The 14,757-nt window shown below is 43.1% G+C and overlaps 1 protein-coding gene across 6 annotated transcripts; it reads right to left on the reverse strand.

The window, feature by feature from the left end:
- Positions 1-29: 29 nt before the first annotated feature.
- ZNF410 (zinc finger protein 410) lies at positions 30-12,403 on the reverse strand. Of its 6 annotated transcripts, none has more exons than XM_081863368.1 (13): positions 12,142-12,403; positions 11,284-11,364; positions 9,695-9,884; positions 8,206-8,341; positions 7,162-7,380; positions 6,652-6,843; positions 5,132-5,291; positions 4,442-4,623; positions 3,591-3,680; positions 3,034-3,159; positions 2,168-2,305; positions 1,694-1,826; positions 30-713 (listed from the first exon to the last, which is right to left on the reverse strand). In XM_081863368.1, the coding sequence occupies exons 3-12, from the start codon at positions 9,725-9,727 to the stop codon at positions 1,702-1,704; spliced, it is 1,401 nt and encodes a 466-aa protein (XP_081719494.1). In that variant the 5' UTR covers positions 9,728-9,884; positions 11,284-11,364; positions 12,142-12,403; the 3' UTR covers positions 30-713; positions 1,694-1,701. The 6 variants fall into 6 exon arrangements, with proteins under 6 accessions (XP_081719494.1, XP_081719496.1, XP_081719493.1 ...); XM_081863370.1 differs by having other exon boundaries at positions 11,284-11,367; XM_081863367.1 differs by lacking the exon at positions 11,284-11,364.
- Positions 12,404-14,757: the final 2,354 nt, after the last annotated feature.

A 14,757-nucleotide genomic window follows, 5' to 3' on the forward strand; every position in this document is an offset into this window, starting at 1 on the left:
GGCAAAGAAAAACACAAAATACACAAATATCAGGAGTTGGAAGTAGATAGTTTATTTACAACTGAAGAATACTGAATAGATTCTACCTCTGATTTTTTTTTTTTTAAATTAAGCCCTAATAATTAGAAATTAAAATCACAGCAAGAAGCAAGGGTGTCTGAGGCAATCCTCTGAACAACATCATGTCTTCGGTTTGGAGCAGAAACCACATTAGAGAGTATATCCGCACCAAGCAAGGAGATGTGGAAGATCTAGCTCAAAGAGAAACCACAAACCACCTGATAATTCAGAAGCAAGAACAGAACTGCAGTGCCTTGTTGCAGAATTCACTACCATCTAAAGATACTCCTCCAAGAAGAACGAGTCAATATAATGCTGAGCATATGATCAGCTTCAGGAGAGAAAAAAGTGGCTAGGAACTAGTTCCAAGAGCATTACCTCCTCGCCTTTGGGGTGCCAGGTTCAACAGGAACAGTAACCTGTTCAGACATTAGTAAAAGCTCCTGAAGCCCTTCTTCAGAGGTTCCAGTGATTGAAGCAAACCATATTCCAGGCCTCTGGTCTGACAGGTCACAATAAGTACACTAGAGGCACAGCATAAACTCTGGGGATTCAAGTGCCACATGGTTTCTTGAGCCCATCATCACACAAGCTTCTTCTTTAGCTTCGTATCTTGTGTTGAATACTTCATTCATTTGCTCTTCCTTTTGTAACTGCAAATCAACACATTTTATTTTTATCAATACTAGTTCAGACTTGTTTATAAGAAAGGAACGAATAATAGAATGATTCAAGCAACACACTGCTCTATTATATTTCACAGCATCTTTTTTTCTTTCTTTCAAGCCCTCTCTATATGACAAATTACCAACACAGATGTATGGGAGAAGTACCTTTACTTGTAACACCTTCTAACGTATTTGTTTTAAATGAAGGGCCTGGCTGATCAGTGCTAAGGCAGTGGGAGAAAGTGGCTCACTCCGATCAAGGTAGAAGTTGGGCAGGGTGGGCTGGACCACGCTCGCACAAAAAGCTGAACTGAACATCTTTAGACTGCTTCACTTTTCTCACTCTAATACAAGTGTATTCTGGAGCAGAAGGCATCTTAGGATTCAACTCGTACTAAAGATTCTGTGTCAGTAAAACATCACAGGAATACACACTTTGCCTGTGTCATATTATGAAAGATGGCATTGTGGGTTGGGAACAGCATGACGACAGAGGACAGTGTTATTTTGCAAGAATTGTTGTGCAACATTGTTGTACCACACCCAATCATTGTTCAGTGAACAAATGGATATAGTAATGTTGTAACAAAGAGCCTTGCCTACAGTCATCACAGTTAGTAGACTGTATTAAGCTTTAATTGAAACCAACAGGCACCAGCAGAGGTTGTGATTTTTGTGTCAGACCAAGCTGTATGCCACTATAGTTATATAGCTTCCAGATCAAGTAAATTATTATTAATTGTTATTATTACCTTCAATTTAAGATTGAATGGGAGTTTTCTTTTAAACCTATTATTACTATAATCTTCCATCAAAATTTCAAACAAATATTTATAAGACTAAATAATAACCAAAAGCCTCACTGCTATCAAATTCTCAGATAGTAGAAAAGGTTATGTTTTCCTGCACTTTCAAAAGACTAGAATTATGCTGTTCTAAAAGAAATAGAAGTTGTCTAGGCTGACCTGTAGATTTACTGTAGTAAAGATGACACCCCATAGGAGTGTCTTGATGTTGACATGGGCATCAGGTGATGAGATGGCAAAACCACATCAGATGCAGCATGGAGAGAGTTTGTTGTTGCTTCAGCAAGAACCTCTGCAAATCAAACAGGAGGCTAAGTTGTGCTTTATAAAACGTTCATTGGGGATTATTTTCTCAAGCAACCCGATCTTCAGGCAAAAAATGAAGTGTGCATTGTGTGAATGTATTAGACTAGGGCAAATATTAGAAACAATGGCTAAATCAGCACTCAGGAAAACAAATACAGTATCAGAAACCAATATAAAAGTATTATTATTGCATTCCACCCTTCCTACTGAAACTATGTGTTGGAACTCCAATAAATTATCCCATTTAAGACTATCCTGATAGAAAGATATCCCCTCCCAACGGAGCTCCTGTAAACATTTCATTGCTAATAGAAATATTTTTCTCACCTTCCTTTACACCAATAATTGATTCTGTGTCTGGCAACTGCAAAGATTCTACATCAAGGCTGGGAGGTGAGCTCATGGACACCAGATTCTTACTGTGCTCTTCAGATTCTTCCAACAAACTACTGCCCATCAACGATTCTGTTGCAAAAACAAAACACCAAGTTGAGGAACAACAGCATCAGTGTCCACTAGTTTGGATTTTGGATTTGATATCCCGCTTTATCATTACCCTAAGGAGTCTCAAAGCGGCTAACATTCTCCTTTACCTTCCTCCCCCACAACAAACACTCTGTGAGGTGAGTGAGGCTGAGAGACTTCAGAGAAGTGTGACTGGCCCAAGGTCACCCAGCAGCTGCATGTGGAGGAGCAGAGACGCGAACCCGGTTCACCAGATTACAAGACTACTGCTCTTAACCACTACACCACACAGGCTCTCTAACTATCACACAGAGAGGGATTTCTGCTTCACAAATCTGAAGAATGTGGAGAATTGTTTTCTCACTCTTCCTTATCCAAGATTTCTTCTTCATGACCTATATTTTCAGGAAGAGAGTTTGACTTTGTAGAGTATATTTTGAGATGTGGGCATAAACATCTGAAAAGCACAACTTTACTCACACAGATCAATTTTATAACTGTTTTTCAAAGCTGGTAAATAGTTAATGCTTTGTGATCAAACACTCTTAGCCTCTCTGTTCCTACAGTCTCTTCATGTGATATATTTCACATCCTCAGAAACAGCCGCATTTCTGTCACCATCTCATGCTAACACTTCTATGGCAGAACAGATTCTCTTTCTCAACTCGACCCTTCTCATCACTGTTTGAAAGCTCCAATCAAACATTCCCATTCTACTCGGTTCCTACCTGTTTGTTCATGCTGTCTGTTGCTATCTGTTCCAACTCTGGAATGATGTTTCTTCATGTGTACATTCCTACTACCACTCTGAGAAAATGTCTTCCCACAGATTTGACACTGGTGGGGCTTTACTCCTATAAACAATATACAATAATTGCTAGAGCAGGGAATGAAATATCCATTTTCTATGCTTAAGTAGTTTTCATTTTTCTTGAATTCAGACACCAAAGGCTTAGCTTTAGAAAGGGGCTATCAAGTTCACAGTCAAATTTTTTCAGGAAAATTTAGAGTCTCAGGCCTGTATGTACAAGAAGCCTTTGACCTAGAGATTGTAAGATCTCACTTTGTCACGCCCATAATTGTATATACTAGGCAAGATGCAGTTTTTAGCCTACACCTTTGAAGTTATGAGGCTCAAGAAGAGAAAAGGGCAAGACAGCATAAAAAGCAAAGGGGGAACCACATTAGTAATTGTTCAGTAAGACCTAGGGAATAATGTTCTGCTGTCTTCAAGACAGATGTTGTCTGTTGTATGGGTATATCTCAAGGAATAAAGTCCCCTTACCTGAATGGACAACTAGGTGTTTCCGAAGGCTGGAGTATTCAGCAAAGGAGCGACCACAGCCTTGAGCCTCACACAAGAAGGGCTTTTCCCCTGCATTGAAGCATTTGCTTCAGTTAATTCAAAAAGTCACTTGAATTGCATATGCCCTCATATGCAAGGATCCACTTCTTTCTATTAAGTTGCAGTTTCTCAAATTCAGTCAAACACCTTTCATTGTTTACATGAATTGAAGCTTTGAAGATTTCTACTTGGAGAGTGAAAACACAATTTCTCCAAGACTGGAAGTCTCAGAAATTTAATATAATAACCACCAACATGGTTTGCTATTATATAACCTTTTGACCACCTAAAGGAGGTGGGGGAAAACTTTGGCCTGGTTCACATGACCTGCTAAGCCAAACCTTGACTTATTGAGACCATACACAGAGCAGCTCATATCCACATTGCTCCTCCCTGGTCCTCTTTTCCGCTGTGCCAAGCCAGGTTTGGCTTAGTGGGTCATCTGAATCAGCTTTCTCCTCCCTATCTCCTCCCTAGCTGTAACATAGCCAGCCTTTGGCCCTCATAAACAGCGTCTGGGTGGAAATCGCTGCAGTGTTCAGGAAAATCTGGATATATGGCAACCCATGTCGGAAGTGTAGATTTTGCCTAATTTCATTAAAAATACCTCAAAGCTCAACAACTTTGGCAACCCTAAATAAATACTTCATAACAGTCATAAAGGCAGAGAGTCAGCAGCTGCCTAGTCAGTGCCATGCTCATAATCTGACTGACAGAAATGCAGAGAAACTTATTTAACACTTGAATACTGGAACAAAAGAATAATTTGAAAAAAGGGGAATGGTACACACCAGTATGAATCCGCAGGTGATTCTTCAGGTTCCCAGCTGTCGTGAACTGCTTCCCACAACCTAGCTCAGTGCAGATGAATGGTTTCTCACCATTGTGCGTTCTCATGTGCACCTTCAGCCTCTGCAGGACATAGAAGCTTTTCCCGCAATCTTTTGCTGGACAAATGAAGGAACGGTCATTCCTGGAAAACAACATCACTTTCATGGCACTATTATACATGCTGCTGTAATCAAGTATTCCTCTGCTGGTGCTCTGGCTTTCCTTAATGTGGTGTTGTATGCATTTTTGTTTCAGTTCAAAATGAAGAGGCTGAAAAGTGACATGGCCAGTTACTGGCCCCACCTGAAGTAACAGTTAAAGTAAAATGAAGAGGTTGCATTTTCCTTGCCTTACACTGTATAAATAATTTTAATAAACCAGATAGTCTCATTTAAAAGTTTAGGTTACATATAACATACACAAAAAAGCAGTTTTGTTTGGGCCAGTTGAAAATCACAAGCCACTCCCAGGCAGTTAAAACACACAGTGTTTTAAAAACCACACTGAGTGTATTTGCAAAATAGAAATGAGCTTTTTCTGTTTCAGATTTCTGTACTTTGGCTGACTTTCTGAATTTGATCGTTCCGTAGCAGGACCTGCATACAGTCTGCAGTGCTCAGCAAAGTCATAACTATAACGACTCTATGCACCTGTGAGTCTTTAAGTGGTATTTGAAGTGGGCCGGCCACACAAATGTCCTGTCACAGCCCTCAACTGTGCATTTCAACTTTTTCTCCACCCGAGGCAAGTGAGGGATAGGGCTGGATTCTTTCGGTTGAGGGTCTCCTGAGCAAACATGAACATTTTCACCTGGAAGGGGTTAAAAAATAATACAATGGTAAGATGACAGTGATACATAGGAGGGGGGAACTCACCTAAATACATTTAAAAAGAGAAACATTTCTGCTCGTTTTGTTTAGTCAGCCCCCTGAAGTGGATGATTTTTTTCATACTTCAAATCTGTACTCTCCCAAATTTTCAGGAGGTTCCATTTTCTTCTGCAAAATTTACCATTTCTAAGGGCAGGAGCAGTGGGGGTGGTGAAACGCTAGCATAGAAAGCAGCTTTATAACCAGTCACCACTGGTCCATCTGGCTTAGCACTGACCACTCTGACTAGTAAGTTTCCCAGGGTTTCAGACTGGAAGCGTTCCCAGTCCTACCTGGAGAGATTGAGCCTTCTTCATCCAAAGCTAGTGCTCTGCCAACTGAGCTATAATCCTTTCCCAGAGGTAGGGGGAGGGTAGAGAAGGCACATTAAAATAATATAGCACTACCTTCCACATTTTTGCATACCTGTTCACATTCACTGTTTCCCTGACTTGCTGTTGCTGCTTGGTCGCCTTCTTAAAAACAAAACACAAAACTTGAAAGGGCTTCTTCACTATGTGATCCCAGCCAACTCACAGATCTCATAGTAAAACTGGCACCACGTGGCCAGCTGTAGTTGTGTGACAACAGCGAGGGCAAACAATGCTGTTCAATTGCTCTCACACTTAGGGGGGAAAGAGACAACTGAGAGGACTCATACCATGTTATGCTGGCAGTTTCATTATCTTACTATCATTATGCAGCATATTTTTCTCCTGACCGAGCTCCCATTGCACATAGTTAGGCATGCCTAATGGACAGAACAGGCATGGAGATGTGCATCCCATTATAAGCAGTGCCGTACAAACAGATGAAGTTGCGACGGAATGCAAATCATTTCTTTTTGAATGTGTTACTTCCAATGGAATGTGCGTCCCAATGTTATCGGCAAGAAATCGACGACACACAATTGGATTAAGGAAGGGAACATCAGGCTGGTTACCTCAGCAATGGAGCTGCTTTTGCCAAGCATCAGCAACTCCCAGGTATACCTAGCATTCAGCAGATTGCATGGCCCAGCAGGCATGCAGCAACAACTGGTGAAAACAGCTCAGAGCCAGGAGCTACTAAACCCCAGAACTCCGTTTACCCTCACAGCCATGATATTGAAAACCAGATATTGCCCAGCCCTATTAGGGACATTGAAAGTTTTTTACCTTAAAAGGCAGGAAGTAGATGACTGAAGTTCTCAACAACATATAAGAGCTTTACAGGATTTCCTAAACTCATTTTATGGGTGAAAGTAACGTTATACCTTGAAAATGGGGGAAAAACCCCAACAGAAATAAAAGCCCTCTTACCATTATTGCTTGCTTTGGCATTCTTTGCGAGCTGTGCTCGAGTGGCAGCAATCAAACTGTCATGAGCCAGTTCCTGCACTCGCAAAAACCATGGGGTACTGCTGTCGGTGCTATCATTCGAGAAGAAATCATTCCCAGAATCTTCTGCTTCATCTTGGACAAACACCAAGTGCTCTGAGGGAGAACCTAGGCCTAGAACGGAGGCAGTTTTCATGAGACAATAAAAAGGGGAGTAAACTCTCTTGCTTCCCACAATATCACAATGAACCTCTACAGCAGGGATGGCTAACCTGTAGCCCTCAATATGTCATTGCACAGCAAGTCCCTTCTGCCCCAGTCAGCATGGCCAATGGCCAGGGCAGATGAGAGTTTTAGTTCAACATCATCTGGAGGTGCCACAGGTTAGTTTCCCTGCTCTCCAGCCACTTTACTGGAAGGAGGTGATGACTCCTGTTAAATGCAGCATTGCCCAAATCTCTTTCTGTGCTTTGAAGTGCTTGATGGAGTTACCTGTTCGTGTTAAATTGAGAAGGATAAAAGAAGTGCTATCAGTGGGTTGGAGGTCTTGCAATAAGCTGGAAGTATCAGGGCTTGGCAGAAGCTCAGGTGGTTTCTGTACTGTTTGTGCCCTTGTCTCCTCACCATCAGGGCCAACATTCACCTGGAGGCTTCGCAAAACAGCGGAAGAGGAGACATCCTTTGAGGAGCTAGTATGACCTGGAGAGTCATCTAATGAAGAAATTTTAGAAAAAAATTGTGAGATTATGCATTTTATTCAAGACAATCATGCTTTCAGCACAAACGTGATAGAAAACCATTATAAAACCAGTAACCTTAGCAGTACATTTAATGTTATTTTTTAAAAAGTTTTTATTTATACTTTTCAAGTTTATACATTTCATTAGTTGTACAATCAATTTAACATTTCAAAGTTTGACTTCCTTCCCCCTCTTTCTGCAGTTCCTTAAATGTATTTTCTAATATCTTCTGCATATCCAAATTCATTTAATTTGCTCATTTAATTACCTACTTTAAATATATACTCTTATGAAACTGCAGGTTATTACAATAACCCTATCATGTTTTTTTTGTTTTGTTTGCAATTTATCTGTAAATATTCAATAAACCATTTCCATTCTTTTATAAAAAGTTTGTTATCTTGATTTCTTATTCTTCCGGTAAATTTCACCATTTCTGCATATTCCATAAGTAAGAGCGTGGATTCTGGCAAAGCTGCTAGCAATGCTCTAATTAACATTAAATGACTTATTGAGCATTTAATATTAATTAGAGCATTGCTAGCAGCTTTGCCAGAATCCACTCTATTACAATTTTATCTCACCATTCCTTGCAAAAGAACTGAACTTTAATAACTGTGCATTACAGGAGTATCCCACATCTAAACACAGCATGCACTCCTATGCACACTTATCTGGAAGCAAGCCAAACTGAACTCAGTGGTACTGACTTCCAGGTAGACATGCAGAGAACTGTGTTGTTAATATCTCAAAAATGCAAACAGCATTTTTAGCATAATCAGGCTTCAGGTTTTACCTGGCAACATCAGTCTGTTGCATTCTTGGGGTTCAGTAACAGGAAGGAGAGACAAACAGGTTATATCTTTAGGTTCTGATTCCACAAGCTCCTGTCCTAGTGGAATAGATGTGTTCTGAACAAATTGAACCAGCAGCTGGGGGGAAAGCAAAGATATTAAAACAGCAGCAAATGCTTAGATCTGAAGCTGAATGCTTTCTGTCAATTCCCCCCCGGTTCCCATTCTACAACTTCAGCTGCAAAAGGCAGTAACACAGAGAAATAGTTCATAAACTACACTGTAGCGAATATACTAAAAGTAAATATTCTGTCATTCTGAGCTCAACCAAAAAACAATAGGAAATCACCAGTGTGAAATAATTACTCACTACTTACTCTGAACTCTTATTTCCCTGTGCAAATGTTAATTCTTATGGTAACAAGCATAAATGTTACATGCCCTGTTCTTTGACTAAATTCACAACTACTGTTGCCTTTGCATAGTAGTTAGTTCATTGGTCTGTATTTTCCACAATAATGGCAGCACAACTCTTCAGAGTTTTAGATTGGGGCCTCTCCCAGCCCTACCTGGACATGCTGGGGCTAAGCCTGGCACTTTCTGCATGCAAAGCAGAAAATCTACCTCTGAGCTATGGCCCTTCCCCAGCTTGATTTTGAGCTGAAAAGAAGCAACGGGCAACATACCGGTAATCTACATGAACCACCCCAAAACACTTTTGCACTGGTCACAGAGTGCAGGCTATATTACACGTGCTGTTAAATATATAACTTAACGTCACATGTATTTTTTATACACATTATGTAGTATATTTTGTGGAGAATCAAAATCGTAATAAGCAGCCTTATTTTCTCTTGCACATCTGATTCCAATGGAAACAACTCTCCGAAGCTGATAATGGCAGCTTTCTTCTATACTAAATTACATCAATGGCAGCTTCTTTCCCATGCCAAATAGCAGTTGGGGAAGGGGGGTCAGGACAGTGGAGAAGCAGTAAAGGATTAGTACACCGCTTGCTTTCATTCTGACTAGCCCCCCTGGCAGCTTTTTACCATGAAGGAAGGCCATAAGCATAACTGCTCTGAGCTGGAAGCCTTTATGTCAAGCAACTGGGTGTTATTGGTACCTCAGCATTTTTGCATTAAGAGCCATGTAGACTGTGAAACATTTTTAAATTATGACATCTGTGCATTGCAATGCTACATGGGCTTACTCAGAAGTAAGTCACATTGTGAGGCTCACTCCCATGTAAGTTTGCACAGAATTTCTGCTTAAGTGTCACTTGTGATTATAGGTTTTCAAGTGAGACATTGTGGGTGAAAATCTGATGAGCAATTTTGGAGCAATTAATGAAGCAAAAAAGATTGCATTGCTTCTATGCATGATAACCATATGCCAACTACACAAATCTCTAGGAAAATTATCATTTGTCATAATAATAATTCCAGAATACAGCCATTGAGCCACAAAACAAATCTAGCGGTTGCTGACCTCTGGTTTAGACTCTAACTCATCCGATAACATTGATTCAAGTTTCCGATTCCCAAAGTCGATCTGGATAAGGCACAAAGCTTAAGAGTTCAAAGTGAACAACGTTCTGTGTTTATAAATATATTCCAGCCTCACAGCTTTGTGAGGATCTTCTTAGGAGAAGCCGTAGTAGAGAGCTATTCAGTTTAACCTGAAAAAGAACCAAATATTAAAAATATGACCAACATATTGCCAGTCATGCTGCCATATTTTAAAACATAATTCTTTCTCTCACACAAAACAGCAGTAACATAGCGTTGATTCTCTTTGCTTTCTACCTCCACTCCATGCCTATTAAACTGCAGCTGCTAAATTCCACTGCCAGGGCCCAGACTTTGCCAGAGATCAGCCTCAAGAAACATTTACAGTTCTATGGTTCATTACAGGGATATAGTAAAAACAATGATAAGCTTTTATTTGACCATTACAGAATATCATTAATTCCCTCCTACATAACTGCAACAAGCTTATTTGGAGGTCAGGACCAAAATTTGGGTGCAAAAATAAACATTTTAATACATAAATACCAGCTCTTAAGCAGCTGTCCATTCTCTCCTGCTTTCAAATATGCCCAGAATTCACTTATTTCTCTCTTCCTTCAAACCCATTCCAGATACTTTCAAGGCCAGCTCCAAGCTTCAGCAAGTCCTCACCACAGCAGCATAGTGAAACCAAAAGGCTCCCCTGCCCTTCATGACAGTGCGATACAACCACCATATACTGGTACCTCCCATTTTACCAGGCTGTACTACAATGATTATAACCCCCCATGAGCTTACTCAGAGGAACTGGAGGAACTGCAATTCCTATAGGAAGTGAGTGGTCATAATCCTTCATGCTACAGAGCACCCAACGGGATATCACTACATTATACGCTGCACAGCATTTGCACACACAGCAGTATGTTAAAAAATGGGAGCTACTACATCCATTAGAAAGCGCAACAGGGATGCCTGGGTAAGGCCACAAGTCAGAAGCTGAATAGCAACACAGGGGTGGGAATCCAACTAGTGGTAACACTACTAGAGAAGGGCTACTGAACAATGTCCAGTGTGGGAGGGAAAACACACTCAAAGACAGTAGTTGTTGCCAGGCCACCCCATTGACTGCATGGGTCCTGGCAGCCGCCTGTGTGTGCCAGGTGCTGATGTCAGGGCTGGATGTGTTCAAGACCTCTTAATCCTCACTCCCAAGCAGTATGTCTTTAAAGGTAAAGGGACCCCTGACCATTAGGTCCAATCGTGGCCGACTCTGGGGTTGCGGCGCTTATCTCGCTTTATTGGCCAAGGGAGCCGGCGTACAGCTTCCGTGTCACATGGCCAGCATGACTAAGCCGCTTCTGGCGAACCAGAGCAGCACATGGAAACGCCGTTTACCTTCCCACCGGAGCAGTACCTATTTATCTACTTGCACTTTGACATGCTTTTGAGATGCTAGGTTGGCAGGAGCAGGGACCGAGCAATGGGAGCTCACCCCGTTGCGGGGATTCGAACCGCCTTCTGATCAGCAAGTCCTAGGCTCTGTGTCTGTCTTAAAACCAATTTGCTCACACGTGTCCTCGGTTTTCACTGCCTCTTCCATCTCTCCCTCGTCATCTTCCTTGGCTGCCTATCCTCGATTGCCGCCCAGGGCTGCTTATTGGAGGGGCATAAATTCGACAAACAACAAAAATAACAAATATCCCGGCTATTATCACGCTAAGCTCTTCAGGGCAGGAGCCTGACTTTTTGTTGTTGACATAACCCTATGAAACCCCACGTGCGCTGATGAAAAGCGGGGAGTGGGAACCATCGCTATACCAATAATCCTAAACTTTTCAGTTACAGATAGGTAGCCGTGTTGGTCTGCCATAGTCAAAACAAGAAGAAGTGTGCATGCACACGAAAGCTCATACCAAGAACTGACCTAAACTTTTCCTTACTTTGAACATTAAGGACCGCGGAGCCTTCCAACCACCCAAGGAGGCGGCGGTTCGTGAAGACCCGGGAAGGTCGGGGGACGGTAAGGAGGTTCATCCAACAACACGACCCCTCGTGAAACGCCCAAGAACTTTCCGGGGCCTAAGCAACAAGCAGGTCACCTTCTGGACGGAGTCACCCGGAGTCTCCCGCCAGCCCCTGGCTCCGGGCGGGCGCTGAGAGGGGAAGAAGCAAAGACCCGTCCCATATCGGCGACAAGGCCGAGGCGGACCCAGGGCGGAGAGGGAAGGGCTTCTCTCACGGACCGGGCTGGACCCAAGAACTGAGGGAAAGGGGAGCAGGGAGGCGGCGGCGGGGGCCACACAGTGGCGAGACCACCCCGAGTGAGGGAAGGGAGCGCGCGGGCCGAGGGCGCGTCAACGACGTATTCTCGCGCCCCCTCCTCTCCCCCCCCCAGCTCCTTCCTTCCCCGAGACGAGCGTTTCTTACCGGCATCTCAGAATCGTCCGGATATGACGCGCACAGCCATCGAAAATGCCTCGCTCCCATCTAGAACAGACCATAGAGAGAGGGAGAGAGAGACGAGCGCGTCGCATCTTTGCTGCTCGGCCGGCCCTTAACAAAAAAAAAACCCACAACAACCCACGACTGCGTAGAGGTAGAAGATTCGCCTCTGAATGCGTTCCCCACTTCCGGTTTCCGTTGGAATACCGCCATATACGCAGCTGGTGCAGAATAGAGAACTAGAGACCGTCCGTTGCACCTTAAAAAGCAAGGCGGGGTTTTTTTGTGTGTGTGGCATGTGTGGGTTTTTGTTGTTTTTGTCGCAGCGGACTAACGCAGCTCCCCGGCCCCCATTTCACAGTGCAAAATGGGAGAGTGGGTTGTACAGTGCCCTATTCTATTTCGTTGCATCGGTTACCCCCCCCCATGCTCGATTTAGAACCGGAAGTGTAAAATCCCACTGAGCCTGTGACTCTATGCTGCACGAAGAAAGACGCCGGCCAGGACGCCCGTAGCTTCCGGCTCGCATAGCAAGCGCCGCCCCCTCTTCTGACGTCATGTTCTAGTAGCGTGGGGTGCTTGCTGCGTGTTCTTACGGATGTTCTCTGGAATCTATTTACTATGCAGCGGTTTGATCAAGTCCCAGTATATTTGACGGATATTTTTGGGTGCCTAGCCTGAAACCTCCTGCTCGTTCTCTAAACCAGACTGTCATTGATCCAGATAATTAATGGCCACAAATCTAATATTAAAAAATGGTAATGCTTGGTATCCGTGGGTTGAGTCCGGGTGTATTTCGGTCTCTCTGGATATTGAACATCCGACTTTGCCACACTTCAGCAAAAAAGGGACGTTGTTAAGCTGGGATTGATATGCAAGTTTCACACTTAACAAGACATGAGCTAAATGCAAAATGGGAATTTATTTAAAGTAGAAAAGAATTTCACCTCCTTATGTGCTTATGCGTGGCATTTAGCTTGCTTTGCAGATCTGTTATCGGTTGGGAGTCTGATCTTTTACCCTTTGCTTGTTTGCATTTGTGTTCCACTTACTAATGGAACACACACATCTGTTTGTTTTTGGGCTTTCTGACCTCGCATTCCTCACCCACCCTTATTTTGTCACCACTACACATGTGTATGCCATGTACATATCTGCAAGCTGAAGATACCATTTTATGCATCTAGTGATACATCTGGCTGAGCCTACTTTATGCTAAAGTGTGTTGTTTTTTGCTGCAGAAAAGTAATATGACTGCCTTTCTAGAACACGGCAGTAGCCAGCAAAATGATGAGAAAGCGAATGATGTCACTTGAAACTAGTGAGACCTAGCTATATTGGATATGGCTCTTACAGAGCGGAGCTGCAAAGGAGCCAGACATACAAACTGAATCAATGAGAGACTAGACATTCTGTTAGATTTACAATTCATGCAGTCATCCTTTACTCTTAACCCCCTAATACAGTGGTTTTCAACCAGTGTGCCGTGGCACCCTGGAGTGCCTTGAATGGTGGTCAGGGGTGCTGCTGGCAACACTGGCCTCTGCCATTCCTTCCTTCCCCCCCTCTTCTGGTGCCCTCTCACGTTTCTGCCTCCCAAAGGATTGCATAGCTGTTTGTTGCAGCAGCCCTGACTACAAGCTCCCTGGGTGAATGGTGCCTCTAGGACTGGCCAGAGGGTGCTTCCCAGGCCCCTTTAGGGCAGTGGGAGGAGGCACCTGTCTTTGGGGTGGTGGGGGCAGGCAGCTCAGAGACCAGGGGCGGCAACTGTGGCTGCCCAGAGGACTCCCAATGAAAGGGGAGAGGAGAAGAGACTGAGGGAACACTCCACAAGGGAGGGTGTTTGAAAAAAGGGTGATAGGCTGCCAGCTCTACAGGCAAGGAGGGACAGAACTGGGTTCCTGAGCCCCACAGGAGTGCCACAGAAAGAATGTAGTTGGTCAAGGGACCCAAAACCCAGAAATGCATTTTAAAGAAAAGCACACATTATACTCATGTAAAAACACCAGGTAGGCTCCACAAATAACCCAGAGATGCATTTTAAATAAAAGGACACATTCTACTCATGTAAAAACACGCTGATTCCCAGACCATCCGTGGGCCAGATTTAGAAGGCGATTGGGCCAGATCCGGCCCCCGGGCCTTAGTTTGCCTACCCATGCTGTAGACCCTGGCATGAATAAAAAGGTGGGTATATGGTAATATGACAGGAGACCCTCCATTATGAACTCTCTTGACTCTGATACCAGTCTGATCTCAAAACATGTCCTGGAAGCATTCAGGAGACATCCTGATTTCCTCACACCTTGTATAAAGATTAGCATATGTAAATCTAACTACCATTAAAATTAACTTAACACATGAATGGATGCCATAAAGGTAATAGTGGGATGAACTTTGAGACAGGAGGCAGACATGGATGGCTGGTTCAGTCATCAGTTCACTAGGATCATGTTTTTTCAACTATTACGGTAATTAAGCAAGATGGGAGAAGTGGGAAATAGGCAGGAAACTAGGATAAATTCAATAGCACAATATTGGAATTATGGTTAGTTTGTTAGAGCTTGGAAAAAGCTAACTCAATGTAATCAATGAACCAAT

Source organism: Podarcis erhardii (genome assembly GCF_964252035.2).
Source record: "Podarcis erhardii genome assembly, chromosome: 1".
In the NCBI taxonomy this organism is placed as follows: Eukaryota; Metazoa; Chordata; class Lepidosauria; order Squamata; family Lacertidae; genus Podarcis; species Podarcis erhardii.